General features: G+C 39.7%; 1 protein-coding gene across 2 annotated transcripts in view; it reads left to right on the forward strand.

The window, feature by feature from the left end:
• inppl1b (inositol polyphosphate phosphatase-like 1b) overlaps positions 1–15,810 on the forward strand; it is a 31,379-nt gene that overhangs the window by 5,836 nt on the left and 9,733 nt on the right. The window contains exons 2-18 of one of the 2 annotated variants that reach the window (XM_059345446.1): positions 1,225–2,381; positions 4,213–4,276; positions 6,849–6,987; positions 7,082–7,202; positions 8,602–8,742; positions 9,286–9,373; positions 9,500–9,577; positions 9,780–9,917; positions 10,025–10,139; positions 10,651–10,751; positions 10,838–10,940; positions 11,040–11,236; positions 13,577–13,694; positions 13,856–13,952; positions 14,058–14,196; positions 14,809–14,908; positions 15,101–15,189. In XM_059345446.1, coding sequence (XP_059201429.1) covers positions 2,245–2,381; positions 4,213–4,276; positions 6,849–6,987; positions 7,082–7,202; positions 8,602–8,742; positions 9,286–9,373; positions 9,500–9,577; positions 9,780–9,917; positions 10,025–10,139; positions 10,651–10,751; positions 10,838–10,940; positions 11,040–11,236; positions 13,577–13,694; positions 13,856–13,952; positions 14,058–14,196; positions 14,809–14,908; positions 15,101–15,189 — 1,965 coding nt within the window. In that variant the 5' untranslated portion in view covers positions 1,225–2,244. Of the gene's footprint in view, positions 1–1,192; positions 2,382–4,212; positions 4,277–6,848; positions 6,988–7,081; positions 7,203–8,601; positions 8,743–9,285; positions 9,374–9,499; positions 9,578–9,779; positions 9,918–10,024; positions 10,140–10,650; positions 10,752–10,837; positions 10,941–11,039; positions 11,237–13,576; positions 13,695–13,855; positions 13,953–14,057; positions 14,197–14,808; positions 14,909–15,100; positions 15,190–15,810 lie in introns of those variants that run through there. The other variant, XM_059345447.1, reaches the window with a different exon arrangement.

Here is a 15,810-nt window from a genome sequence, read left to right on the forward strand (position 1 = left end):
CAATGTGGAAAGAATCAAAACTAACAAAATCAAATTGACTTAACTTTTCAAAGGTTGTCCCTAGATCGTACCTTTTTCTTCTTTTTTTCTTCTTCTAGCAATTAGCAAGAGAACACACATTAACCCATTGAGGCCTAAAACGCCTGTAAAACCTCTGGGTGATTTTAAAATAAGCCCCTAAAACCTGAAGTTTTTCTGGAAATTCAACAGAAGTGTCAACGCTTCTACTAAATAATAGATATTTCAGCCTCTGTAGCAGATAGATATGAAATTCAAAAAGTATTTGAGAGCTTATACAAATACTACAAAACGACGTATCCACTTTCCAGGCTTCAATGGGTTAAGCTACAAACTTTATTACTGTGAACATCCCCACTTAACATGAACTGGATGAGCATGTTTCACCCTTTTTGTTCGTTCATTGACATTAGTATTTAGCTGTAAATACTCAATGCTTTGTGATATATGTGCTGCAGAGAGGTCATAATATTAAGAAGAACTGATTACAGATTGAGAGTTAAGTTGATATGTCATCAGTTTGGGACGGACTTGTGTCTATTTGTTTTATGGGGCCTGTGGTTGGTGGTCGGTGCATTTCTGCTGAGTAGTGAGAGGCAGAACAGAAAATATGGGACCAAACAGCTTCCCACAGAGTTATACGCTCCGGCTAATGGAGAAGGAGGGAAGTAGGAGGGCTGAAGAATGGGCGATGTTCTAGGAGGGCAAAAATAAGAAAGTGAAGGATGATCATAACCATATGGAGGCTGTTTTTTGCTGAGAGGGAAGGAGTGAACAAGAGAGGAAGGGAAGTTTAGGGAGGGCGAGAAAAGGAAAAAGATTGGGACAGGAGAAAGAGAGGCTTAAAGCAGCAAATATGCCTGTCAGAGGATAAAATGTCTGAAGATAAAGATGATGAAAAACAACAAGAAAGTGGGGATTAGTCGGGCAGTTCACCTGTATGTGGTAAGCTGTGTTTTCCTTTTTGGAATTTGAGGGCAGGGGCTGAGTGGGGAAGTATTAAAGAGACAGTAGAAGAGAGAGAGAGAGAGAGAGGAAAAGGAAGCAGTCTGCTGTTTCACACACTGGTGGTGAAGTTGAGCCCCTCGCAAGAATTCTCCTGGCTATGTCCGCCATCTGGAATGTCGAGTCACTTCCTCTGTCTGCCCTGCGCTCTAACGGGGTTGTCCTCTGCCTCTCTGCTCCCTCCCTCTGCTGCTCTGACAGCACTCTGAAGAACCGCTGGAGACCACGCCAGTGCGGACGGGACTCTACTGACAAGACACACACGCCAGCACACAAACATCCAGTATGAAAGTGAGACCCCCGGAGTAGCCCACAACCAACTCAGACACACTCTAAATGGAATCTGGGCCTGGAAGAAGCAAAGACAACTGCAGTCATCAGCTGAACTTTTTGGAGGGTGTTCCTTTTCCCTTATATGGCAACAGAGCTGGGAAATCATTTGAATTAGTCTGGTTTCTGTTGCATGCCTGTCTGGTTTTAGTGCTGACTGAGTTCCATCTGGTATGTTTCTGACTCTGCTGTGTGCGTGTGTGAGTGTGTGGGCGCCGTGTGTGCGGCCTGATTTGTTTGTTTTGCCATTCTTGGTTCTTCTTTTCCTGTTGTTTGCATGTGGGGTTTTTGTTTGGGGACAAGAGGAGGGCTTGTGTTTGTGGTTAAGCTAGAGGCAGCGTCATCGCCTCAGGGGTGGCTGGCTCATTCAGACTGTGCAGCACCTCTTGCTATTTTTCCTCTACCTCCATCCCTCCCTCTCCCTCCCTCGAGCTGCTGTGATGGTCTGTGTTTGTTGGAGCAACACACCCACCTGGGTGCAGCAATTTGCAACCAAAAACTGAAACAGGGTCTCTCTACACACGGATATTCTCAGAAAGGTGGACTGGAGCTTCTGTTAGCTGTTGGTAGGGTGGACGAACCTCACAGCTGGATGTTTCTTCTTTATCCCTCCATTGCAACAGGATGTGTGACCCTGAAGGGACCAACAGGGACCCAGGAAGTGCTAGCCTGTATAGGCAAGGTGATTGGCTGTCTGCTTGACACTTTGATCATGAAGAAAAGGATCATGGGAAAGCTCTAAACACTAAAGTAGACCACTCAATTCTCTCTGGCACTTGAATGACAGTCTGCCAGCGTGATGCCATCTGAGGAAGCCTGCCAGTAAAATTTGTGAAGTTCATCACCTCATGTGGATTATTTTTATGAACATATCTTGTAACATTGATTGCCATGGCTACGGCAGCATGGTATCATCGTGACATCAGTCGTGTGCACGCAGAGGACTTGCTGGCACGGGCAGGGAGGGATGGCAGCTATCTAGTGAGAGACAGTGAGTCTGTGCCAGGAGCCTATGCATTGTGCCTGCTGTGAGTATACACACACACACACACACACATTCACGAACGTAAGGGGACAGCCAGCTTGTGTTACTGATCACAATCAAACACAATCTCCTATACATGGTACTTTAAAGGTACAGCTCACCCTAATAAAATACAAAAAATACACATATTTCCTTTGACCTGTTGTGCTATTCATCAATCTAGACTGTTTGGGTTTGAGTTACTGAGTGATGTCACCTGTAGAGATGTCTGCCTTCTCTTAAATGTAATTGCATTATATAGCACATTGTGCCCAAAAAATAAATACATACAGAAACCATGACCCAGTTACTCAAAATCATCCACAGACCCTGTTAGAGACAGTTTCATGTCGGAACTTATTTTCGTTATCGTATATTTTCTACATGAAACTGTTCACAAAAAAGTCTTTGGAATCTTGACTAACCAGTCATGATTTCTGGAAAGAGACATTTTGAGTTGAGTTTTTCAGAGTATTTTTTTTTTCTTTGGAGCTTTGAGCACCATAAGTGAGTGGCCATATAGTTATATATTTTTTTTTTAAAGAAGGCAAACATATTTTCCAACACTCAGCAATTCACAACAAAATGATCTAGATTGATAAAAAGCACTACATGTCAGAAGAAAATATATGTATTTTTGATTTAGCAGTGAACTGTCCCTTTAAACTATTATGTTGTCTTATTAACTCCTATATGAGCACCTGCGAGCATGTACTGCAAATGTATTTCTAAATGTACAGCTCTTGTAAATAAAACTGTGTAACTAAAAAAGGAAAATCAAAAGAATGTGACTCTCTGCTCTCACCAGAAATTTTTATAGAAATGATTCAATGTTACTTTATACGTCTGATTTTATGTGCTCCGCCTCCTTGAAAATACTTAATGAATGATTCACTGAGGATGTCTTGAAGTAGTAAACCCCATGTGAGAAGAAACAGTTCCACTTTACATTAAAATCATAACTAATTGCCCAATCTTGTAAAACTGTTACTTTTTGGCGTATATGATTGGAAACTATTCATAAACACAACATTTCTGCAGAATGTCCCCCTCTATAAATGGATTCAGCAGCTTCACTCTGTCATAGTCATCACTTTCACCATCATCTGCCAGCAAAGAATAGCTGAAAGTGTCACATACAGGCTGGGCCAACCTCACACACACACACACACACACACACACACACACACACACACACACACACACCCTCCAGACTACTCTCACTGTCCTGTCCGAACACAGCCCATCTCAGCCAGTCAAAACCTGGCCCAGGACTCCCTGTTTCCCCTCTTACCCCTATTTCTTCCCTGGGGCCCCTGGAAGAGGGCGGGAGCTCCAGCGACCGCACTACGCTGACTGCTCATCAGCCCGAGCCAGATACATTCCTGAAAGCTGAGCCGGGGCCGCTCGCAGTGCTCCTTCTTTCCCCTCGTTCTTTACTCAATATGTCATTCCCCTTTTTAGTTTCTTAAACACGTGATGTAGTCACTCTGCTGTCAAGGTTCCCTTTCGTTCAGGTGATATACAGTAGCTGACTAATTAAAAACTGGCTTCGTTTCTACGTGCTGCCTGAACGAATTCCTCAGACGTGACTGATGGAGATGATGATCTAAGTGTCTCTCACACATTGTTTAACAAAAACAAGCCACGTCATTAGTGATGTGTAAAACAACTGGCGCCTTGTTAAGAAAGTTACAGTGTCTTTAACTACAGTCAGACATCTGGTCCTGATTTAAACGTTACATTTAAGTATATTTTCCCTTTGAATGTTTGCTCTGAAGCATGTTGTAATTTGCAGCTGCATTAATAACGGAGCTATTTTTGGTTTCCCAAAGGTTTCAACGTCACGTTCACACGTATCGTATTCTCCCCGATGCAGACGGCCTTCTCGCAGTTCAGGTGAGTGTTCATCGCCACACGACACTGAATCTTCTGCCTGGCAGGAAATAGAAGAACAATAGATGTCTTGGCACGGACTGCACACACAGCCGGTCTGATGGAGTTTGAGCGATCAAACAATGGTTTGTTATTGCCTGTCGTAAGGAGAACAGGAACATGCTTGTGTTTCCTCTCTGTGCAGGCTCTGTTGCTGACCCACTGCCTTGTTGTTTGAATGGCATCTCTGCCATGTGGCCGCATGCTTGCAGCATAAAATCAGCAGCACAGAGGAGAAATTGTTTTTATGTCTCAGAGATTCCTACTCAACCCACACACTGGGTCACTGACCAATGGGTGTGCTCATTTGTTATGTGTATGTACGGGGGTGTTTGTATTAGACATAATGAGTCTGTTGGATGTGGCAGAGTTTAAGCCAGTGATGGTATGTGTTTGTTTTTGATACTCTGAGCAGGGGGCCATTTAGTCAGCAAATGACCTAATTATTTGAAGATAAAAAAACACACACAAGCACAGTTTTCAACCACACATGCAGTGGAGAGAAAGCGAGAGAAATAAACAGCTTCAGAGCCTAAACCACAAATCATCTGTGGCTTTTTTAAAACTATGTCTGCATATTAAAGCCCAATAACAAGTTTAATAATGATTGTCTGGCAGTTGTTTTTAAGCCTCTGACTTGGAAAAATCCTCTGCTCCCAAATGTAGAGCTTAAACCCTGTTGCTATTTCAGTGTTTCCACTGCCATCAGTATAAACCTCCAGTACGTATTTTCCCTCACTGGATTTGCTCCACTAACTCACAAGTCGCATGCTTGCCTTTTTGTTTTTCCAAGATGGCCATGGAGATATTTTGGGGTCCATTTTGTCTCTGACTGTCTCTTATTCCTTGTCATTTCTTTTTAATTGCTTTTCAAGAAGTCCCTGTGGTACAAAAAAATACTATTTGAAGAATTCCAGGCCAAACAGCCGCGGTACCTCGAGCCAAAAAAACGGTTTATTTCACCGCAAAATGAAAACACAAACTTCTAAAAAGAGGGCACAGGAAAAGAGCTAGCTCTGTACTGTGGTCTAATGTGAAACCTGTTGATTTTATGCATGTGATTGGTAGCATTGTGAGGATCTGTGCACAGCATCTGCACACAGCATGCATGCCTATTTAATGTTAATTTTTGCCTGTACTGCTTTGAGTGTAGCTGTGCAGGATTTTGTGAAAAGTTTGAGAACAGGCTTGTTTGAGCTTGTGGCTTAGATGTGTGAACATATGCATGTAAAAACTTCCTTGCCATGTTTTTCTGGGCTCTTAAACTGACTGGGAATATTGAACCATAATGAAACATGACAGCCAACTCTTGCTGCTGCAGCCAGGAAGTAGCTGTCAGTGATGTCACCTCTCCTGCACCCCCCTGGAGCAGAGCTTTCTACCCCCCTGGGACACTTTTTATCACTGCAGCTCATCTGCATGTGACTTTTTCTGTCATGCAAATTAATACTTCTGCTTTGCTCTACCAAGCAAGATTTCAGAGACGTTGTTTGGGGCTTCGTTTGTGGAAACATCCACCAATAACCAGATGAAGTATCCAAGTTATAATTGGGCCGATATTTCACTTTGTGTTCAATTTGATGATTATAATACAAGTTTTAGACATTCAGTTAAGGCATAATAGGTCCTCTAAAGCAGCTATTCTCAACCTTGGGGTGGGGACCCCAATTGGGGTCGCGAGATGATTTCTGGGGGTCACCAAATCATTTTGGAAGTCAGCTCTGTCTCCACTGTGTTAAAGTGTTCATGTGTTAATGTGTTTTAGTCTTTTTGGTGATTTAATGTCTTTTTTTTGGTCATTTTGTGTCTTTTTTTGTCATTTTGTGTCTTTTTTTGGTCAGTTTGTGTCTTTTCTGGTCATTTTGTGTCATTTTTTGTCATTTTGTGTCTTTTTGGTCATTTTGTGTCTTTTTTTTTTATCATTTTGTGGTCAATTTGTGTCTTTTTTGATCATTTTGTTTCCTTTTTTTGGTAATTTTATTTCTTTTTTGGGTGATCTGAACTTTGCATGTGAGACTTTGTTCAGTGAGCGGGGGTCGTGGACAACATGCATGTTAAAATGGGGGTCGCGACTCAAAAAGGTTGAGAACTACTGCTCTAAAGAGTATTTTGAAAGACTGATTTTTTATAAAAGTTTGGAATCAAACATGCAAGTGAAGTTGCAATAAAATAGCATTACTGAGTCCTTGACACTGTGTAAAACATAATGTCCAGTAAAACACTTTGAGGCAAATCTGTGATTTGTAATTCAGGGCTAAGTAATTAAAACTGAATTAAATTGAATAATGTCTATATTTTTTGCTTTCTATTACATAAAGCAGGTTAATCAAAAGCAAAGAAAGAGCTGATTTAAACTGCTTCATATAAATTCAAAAATGTGTTTCTGAATGCAAAATCAGTTTGTTGTGAGTGCAGATTATGTCTTTTATTATCTACAGTGTATTTGTGTACAGTCTCTGTTTAAAGCAATGAAAAACCTGTTTGCCCGCATAGTGCATATACTCGGTGACCTTTGCCGTGTGTGTGCTTCTCACAGACAACACAGGGGGTGCAGGTGAACTGTTTCCGGACCCTGGAGGACCTGGTCTTGGGCTACCAGCATCCCCACAAAGGCCTGGTCACGCCGCTGCTTTTCGCTGTTCCCCGGGACACGGACACAGGGGATGAGAGCTCAGGTGGGCCCGCTAGCTTCAAAACCTATGAAAAATGTTGCTGCAGTACCCATTTGTTAATTATTGTGGTTTGCTTTAATGTTTCCGTCATGCACAGATGATGAGAAGCTGCCTCCAGTTTCAGCTTCTGTCAACACAGCGCCTTTCACAGGACCACCTGCAAAACCTGCCTCACATGCCCTGTTCCTGGATAAGTTGCAGGACCTGAACACATCCAGGTACGATTATCCATCTGAAATGATAAACGTGTCAGTTGCCAAAAGAATATTCCTTGCATGTTATCTATCATGGGTGGATTACCAACTCTTTTACAAGACACACATTTTATAGCTGTTTAGTGTGTTTTTATTGTTGTTTTGTGTCACTATGTGGTCATTTTATGTGTCTTTGTAGTTTTTTTGTGAACGTTTTTGGTCTAGTTATATTCTGTCTGTAGCTGTTTTGTGTCCCTTTTGAATCATTTTGTGTCTCTTTGTACACTGCAAAAAAAGAAAAGTTGGGTGAACTCAAAATTTCAAGGCAACAAACTTCGATAAAATTTTAAGTTGGACAATTAAACTAAATATTTTAAGTTTTGTTTTTGAGTTTGCTAAACTCTGAATTCAGATTTTTGAACTTATAATTTTACATTGTAATAACTTTTAATCCTTACTTCTGCTAACTTAATGTGCTGAATTGGCACGATTGTAACGCCGCTATGAAATGTCAGCTAATGTTGCAACCACAATTTTGAGTTAGCATTGATACGCTAATGGCTACTCTTGTAGCTGTAACAAGCAGCGCCGCTAGCATCAGTTAGCCGCTAGCATCAGTTAGCCGCTAGCATCAGTTAGCCTCTAGCTTTCGCTAATGACCGAATTTCACTGCTTTCCCGCATTTCACAACAAAGAAATAAGAGTTAGCAGAACTATTGTCCCTTGTTGTGAACCCCGACTTAAAGATATAAGTAACGACAACTCACAAACTTGTTTTTGAGCAGACAACTGGCTTCCTTTGTTGTGCTAACTTACATTATTGCCCTAAATGTCAATAATTTATATTTCCAAGTTTTACCAACTTAAATCACTGTTTTAGGCCCAAAAAAATAGAAGTCGGCTTTTTTTGTAGTGTAGTTGTTTTTCCTCTTTTCATAGCTTTTGCGAGTCTGTAGCACTGTTGTAGCCTTGAGTGTGTCTGTCTCTATAGTAATTTTATGTTTCTTTGTGGTCATTTCTGGTTGGGATGTGTGTCTTTGTAGGTGAAGGCTCTGCCACTGTGGGCCCCTGGGCTTTCGCCTGGTAGACCTGTTTAGTAATCCCTCATGCTATGTGACAATCTCAATTTATGAATGTGACTGTTTATTGACTCAAAGTGATTAATAGTCTCACGTTAATCTGAGCCATCTGTTCAGTTCTCATTTAAATAAGCACCTGTTTGCAATCAAGCATAGAAAAGCAACATGTGAAACACTCTTGACAGTTTTTGGCCTATTAATAAACAGTGCTGATGTAGTATCTGCTGTGTGGTCTTTGCTAGAAGATAACATTTAAGGAACAGTGATGTTGAGAGAGCAGAAATGGCTTGCATTGTTTTTAAAATATAATAGCCTGAAGTTTGCCTGTTTTTTCCTGTTTACAGTACTGCGGGTGAGGTGATCGGTCTGCTCAATGACTACCTCTTCAGTGAGCTGCCTCTTGACATTGAGAATGTGCACAAAGGGGCCACAACTCTCTGCCACCTCAAGCGTACTCTGGGTACCGCGTGCCAAGGCTTAAACAGGTTGGCATGCTCTTATTGTTGAATGAATACTACATTTGTTTTTGTCAGTTACACACCTTATGTTACCTTGAATTTTTTAAGAAGCTTTTTTTTCTCCCTGTAAGCCTCCACAGTAAACGAAGAAAGAGAAACTTCTTGACAAACTAAAGTAAATGGACAAAAATGCATTTGTTTTGGAAGTCGTGAGCATAAAACTAGATAAATTAGATTTGCATTATACTGCATGGGTCATGTGAGAGTTTGTAAACAGATGTTTTTATGTGGTTTTGCTGTTGTTAAAGGCAGCCCCCATTTACTTTTAATTCATGAAGAATTTTCTGTTTTCGGATTCTTAATTTACTGTGCAAGAAAATGTAAGTTTTCTTCTTGAATTCAAGGTACCACAGGGTGAAAGATTCATAAACAAATTATCATTTTGGGGTAGAACTATTCCTTTAAACATGACCTGAACATTGTTTACTAATGCAGTAGATGCTCTACACTAAAATGTATGAAACTAAATGTATGGTCCTTAAATAAAAGTTGTTTTGTTGTGATCGACAGTGAGATTGACCTGACGCTCTCGAGTCTGGAGACCCTGGCCAAGGTCTTTGACCATCCTAGCTGCTCTTTAACACACACCAAAGCACAGGTACAATATAAACCATGCAGCACACTAGCTGTAAATTCTTAAATAGTAACCCAGCACTTTGTGTCTTTCTTATAAATCCATACACATAAACTCATTGTGCCTGTCGTCTTGTATGTTTGGAACAAGGGCCCAGAGATGGAGATAGACAGTCTCTTGTGTAAGATTTCAGCTTTGGTCAGCCTTCTTTCTTCACTGGAGAAAAAGGTATGTTTATTAAATTACATAAAGTCCTTTTGTGGCTTTATATTGACAAGATTCTTGAGTACAATGATTCCCAGCAACACTATTCTTCACAATCTTGTCATGGAAGGTTCTCACAATGACGGGTGAAAAAAACAAAACAAATCTTGTTTGTGATGGAAAACTCTAGTAAGTAAATAACAATGCAAATTTTGTGCTCATAAAGGTATTAAAAGCATTACAAGATGCAGTGACCAATCACAATCTGGCAGTGCAGCCGAACCCTCCGCCTCCTGAACCAACACCCACCAGTGTACCATCTGTCAAGAACCATGCCAGACAGCTGCCAGTCCACTCCTTTCAGGTAAATCAGGTTGATCTTTCTTTATTATACATGACATGCAATTAGACAAAACCTGCAACGGATCTGTTTTCAAATGTATTAACGGCTGTTTTTCTCCTTGCGTGCAGGTGAAGATGGTGAGGTACGGCAGGCAGACCGTTTCTGTGGATGTGGACACAGGAGTGCTGCTCTTTGACAGAAAGGCTGGCTCATTTGGTATCGAGAGGGTCTCACATGACAGAAGTAAGAAAATATTTCATTTTGAGTGCCTATAACATTTATCTAGCTTGCAGAGCTTGGGAGGAGGTACAGAAGCCTTAAATGCAGAACTAGCAGGATGAAAAACAGCTTCTTTCCCTTTGGCTGTCAGAACTCTTAACACTCAGAACTCTCAACACCCACACAGGATAAATTAATTAAAAGTTGCAATAAAACGGACATGTGCAATACAATTGATATGTGCAAAACACTCAATTTACCTCATGTATAAATTATAGCATTTTAAGTAGCCATTTATTTATTTTTATACTTGTTTATTACATCACATGTCCTTGTTCTTGTTTTTGTCCTTGTTTAGCTCTGTATTTTTAAAATGTTTTTACTCATGTTGTTTTGTGTTATGATTGTCATATCTATGCACCTTATGCAGTGGCACTTTCAATTTCGTTGTATAGTGAACTATATGACAATAAAGACTATTTGATTTTGATTTGATTTGGTATAATTGTGTGCTGCCTTGTTTCTTGTGTATCAGTTCTTCAGATTGTCAAGTTCCAGAGCAGTCCGGCCAAGGTACGCATGGTGGTCGACAACCACCACAACACACCCCGGGAGATGACCTTTGAGAGTGCACGGGTAAGGAAAGATGCTTGATTTGATTATTAGCTGGAATATACTCTGTTTTTTCCCCATAATTCACTGACTGACTGTCTGTCTTTCAGAAACGTGATGCCTTCTGCCAACTCCTCCAGCTGATGAAATCCAGACACTCTCAGCTGAGTGAACCTGACGTGATCTCTGTGTTTGTTGGCACCTGGAACATGGGTAATAAATAAATGTGATGACAGTCTCTTTCACTGTCAGGCAACAGAGGTTGAATTAGAGGGAAAATTATAATTTATTGTGTCATTTTTGGGTGCATAGGTGGTTCCCCTCCTCCTCGCAGCCTGCAGTCGTGGGTGACCTGCTGCGGTTTGGGGCACACCCCCGATGACTTGACCGCCTTGTTCCCTCATGACATCTACGCCTTGGGGACTCAGGAAAACCCTCAGGGGGAGCGAGAATGGACGGAACATATCAAAGCAACCCTTCGCAGCTATACTCACATCGACTTCAAACAGGTAATTATACTTTTTCATCTATTTTTTCAATTTCAAGAGGTGATTCTTATCTCAAAGGGGCGCATTTCCTCAAAAACTGCACTATGTTCACAGGAGAAAGATTCATAAATGTACATGCCCAGAATAGTTACGAGGGGCCCTGTAACATTAGAGAATATACATTTCTCCTGCCCAATATCAGCTATAATCACAAATTAAAATGTAAAAAGTACAATTCTCTAAATAAAAATCTCCTAAATCTAAGTGTCTAACTTACTACTCACTGTGAACATCGGCTCCTCTAATCTGCGTGTCTGATTTGGACGCAGTGACAATCAGAATCAGAATCAGAATAGGTTTTTTATTGCCAGTTGTTTTTCACATACAGGGGATTTGTTATGGCGTATTAGTGTATAAAAAGAAACAAACAAAGTACTAAAATATACATATAGATTAAGGCAAGTATACTAGCAGCTTATATAGAAAATATATGGAGTAGAAAAGTCATACTAATTTTCTTTTAAAAATATATGAAACATATAAATGGTATCAATAATAACTATAATTACTATAACCTGTTAAAAACTTCAAGTTCTTGCTTTAACTAAAACATGCACAAAATCTTAACATAGCATAAGCAAAGCCATAACCACTAACATAGTTTACCTGAATGTATTTGACACATTTCTCCAAACCAAGATGCAGATTGTTGTAACAACTGAGGCAGCTGACTAACTAACAAGAAATTAATTCAAATCTCATCTTCAAAGTGATACTTAAAGAAATATCCAAATCAATGCTTGTGCTCTCAAAACATTCTCCCAGCTGTCTAAAGAGATTTGCAACTTTGCAGAAACAAAGAATTCCTTTCCTTAATCTCATATTACTGTTACTGTTTTTACACAAAATAAAAAAAATATATATTTCACTTTAATGGCTCTGGACTGACAGAAAGAAAAAGATGATGAGAAATAGGATCACAAGGGAATGTCTCTGGGTTCACTTCAAACAAAAAACATTAGGCATACATTTAAGAACAATGTATCACATATAATTTGTGTAATTGGTTCAATGGCTCAGTTGGTAGAGCGGCCACATACCGATCAGAAGGTTGGTGGTTCGATCCCTGACCATGGCAGCCTACATGTCGTACCCTTGAGCAAGATACTGAACCCCAAATTGCTCCCGATGCTGTGTTCATCAGTGTGTGAATGAATTCCCATTGGTGGCAAGTGGCACCAGTGTGCCCTGGTCGCCTCTGCCACCAGTATGAATGTGTGTGTGAACGGGTGGATGAGCGTAGTGTAAAGCACTAAAGTGCACTCCATTTACCATTTATATTTCAGTCAGAAATCGTTTTTCTGTCTTTCTTTATTTACGGAGTCAACCCTGACATTTACATTTTTCAAAGCTTCTATGTGAACCCCATGTGAACTAGTGCTTCACTCACTTTATAGTATTGTACATGTGAAAAGAAGAAAACATCTTGAGTACCTCAAAGGGCATCACCCTCAAGTATAAAACCTTGAAAAGTTAAATTTGGTCGACAATGTTAAACACTTTTTGCACTTGGAAGAAAATGTTTCAGCAACTCCTCAAGTTATAAGAAAGCGGTAAGAGAGTTTCTGATATTTTGTGTTGTACATAGAAAATATCTTCCCAATTATAGTGATGTATTGATTGATTTATATTGTTAGTGTGGCTCTGTCTAGTTTTACTTGAAACGCACACTTCAATTATGGAGCGTGAGGATGTAGTTGACGCGTGTCTTAAGCCGGAAAAATCCCACAGTTTCTTTCTTATGGTTTATTGAAAACCTTTCGTTTGAGCATTACAAACAATAAACTGCAGCAATCCAAAAAATGATAATTATGAGCACGGTCAAAAACTAGTGTGCTCTCCTCGTCTCCATAATCCTAATTAAAACAAAGTATGCAATTATGACGTTACACACATCTCAGCCAATAAGAAGAGTGCAATTCCTACGAACCAATAGGCATTCCTACAACCTCAATAAAGAACTATGAACTATGAAATACATATTATTTATCAGCTTCTCCACAATGTACAAAATGGCGCTAACATATATGTATGATTGATGTGTGTGTATATATATGTATATATATATATATATATATATGCGTGTGTGTGTATATGTGTGTATATATATATATATATATATATATATATATGTATATATATGTATATATACACTTGCTGTAGAACTGAACTGTTCTGAATTGGATCCTGACTTTATAGAAATGGGTCAAATCAATTGAGGAATAATCTGTATTTATGTTTTCTTTGACTGCCTGGAAACTGTTGTTGTCATTTCTTGTAATGTGGAGCTTTGTCCTGCAGGTGGCAGTGCAGTCCCTCTGGAATATGAGGCTGGCTGTGTTTGTTAAGCCGGAGCACGAGAGTCGTATCAGCCATGTGAACACAGCCAGTGTGAAGACTGGTTTGGGGAACGCATTGGGTAGGCTGCCCTGCAGAATCTCAACATTAAAAATAAATCCAAGCAAATACAGAAAATGTACAGCATCATGGCTGACAGTCAGAGATAATAGTGCATGATTAACAGAACAAAATGTGACTACTAACCTTGATGTTTAAGATTGAGTGTTTCTGTTGTTTCAGGGAACAAGGGAGCTGTTGGGGTATCCTTCCTCTTTAACGGAACGTCTTTTGGGTTTGTTAACTGCCACCTGACCTCTGGAAGTGAGAAAGTCCTGAGGTACATTGTGTGTGCGCACAAATGTAACACCAAATATGTGTGCTCCTGTTTTATTTCTGTATTTATTTATTTATGTAATATTAAAAAAAAGATGTTCAATTTCAGGAGGAACCAGAACTTTGTGGACATCCTCAGGCTGCTTTCTCTGGGCGAAAAGCAGCTCGGTGCCTTCGACATCAGCCTGCGCTTCACTCATCTCTTCTGGTGTGGAGACCTCAACTACAGGCTCGACTTGGATGTACAGGTCGGGCTGACTGTTCTTTATTTCTGTGGTTTTATTACTCCTTTTTAACAGTGTCCTGATTTAGCACCATTGAAGACCGGCCTGAGGGCAGCGAGAAGTACACAGATCTTCTAAAAATAAATAAAATAAAAGTAAAAATACAGTGTAGGAAACTCAAATCTTTACTTAAATGAAATTACAAATGTATAGGCATCAAAATATAGTTATTAAAGTACCAAAATCAATTATGCAGAATGACCCATTTCAGAATAACATATTTTACATTATTGGATTATAATTATTGATGCATTAATGTGTTCTTTTGTCACTTTAATGTTGCAGCTGGTAAAGGTGGAGCTAATTTTTTATCGTGTTAAATACTACTAGGTAGCTTGTGAGTAAATGTCGTTTATCTGACTCCAATCCAAAGTTATCAAATACATCATGTGAAGTAAAAAAGACTAGATCTGCCATAGAAAAGTAGATGAATTGTACTAGTAATAAAATTCTAAATAGAATATTTAAGTAAATGCACTTATTTACTTTCCACCACTGCCTAGTGGTACATGTGGCAATCAAAAAAATACTCAGACATTCATATGAATGCTTCTGTCTGCTCCCCACTGACTCCAGGACATCCTGAAACACGTATCTAAGCGAGAGTTTGAGGAGCTGATGTGTGCAGACCAGCTGACCCGAGAGAGACACAAGAGGAAGTCTTTTCTCAATTTCAGTGAGTTTAAGTTTACTATTGGCCTTTGATATGAGAGATTTCAATATAGAACAGACAGTTATTGTATAAGCACGGTCATGCTATTTTACAGTTACAAAATAAATGATACATCATTAAATACAGTTAAATTTGATTTTGCTCTGCCTTTGCTTATCTCACTCTGTACTCTTTCTGTGTTGTATCGTGGTTAAGAGGAGGAGAAGATTGCATTTCCACCCACCTATCGGTATGAGCGGGGCTCCAGGGACTGCTACCTGTGGCAGAAGTACAAGACTTCAGGAGTGAGGCATTTCTTTCCAATGCATGTCCACAATAAAAACAATGTCTGCACCTCTGAGCAAAAATAATATTTGGACACACACAAGCAGTACTTCAATAACTTCATCAAGGTTTTTAGTGACAAGGCTCTGTGGGTTTTTGGCTTGGACTGAAATAGCACAACATTTTTTTTAAATACATTTAAATTTTGCACATTGACAATCATGTCTCCAAAAGACTTTGGAAAACCAAGTACAGCCTCTCAGAGCCACAAGCAGTGGGTAGATTGTAGACAAGGGGGAATAGCGAGTTGTAACTATGCACTGCAATCAGCAGCACACTCTTAGATTACATGCACAGATGTTTTTACTTGCAATTACAACCCTGTGCAACACACACTGCAAAAAAGAAAAGTTGGGTGAACTCAAAATTTCAAGGCAACAAACTTCGATAAAATTTTAAGTTGGAGAATTAAACTAAATATTTTAAGTTTTGTTTTTGAGTTTGCTCAACTCTGAATTTCTCTGGCACGATTATGAAATGTCAGCTAATGTGACCACAATTTTGAGTTAGCATTGATACGCTAATGGCTACTCTTGTAGCTGTAACAAGCAGCGCCGCTAGCATCAGTTAGCCGCTAGCTT

The sequence above is a fragment of the Centropristis striata genome, chromosome 12 (assembly GCF_030273125.1).
Source record: "Centropristis striata isolate RG_2023a ecotype Rhode Island chromosome 12, C.striata_1.0, whole genome shotgun sequence".
Taxonomy (NCBI): domain Eukaryota; kingdom Metazoa; phylum Chordata; class Actinopteri; order Perciformes; family Serranidae; genus Centropristis; species Centropristis striata.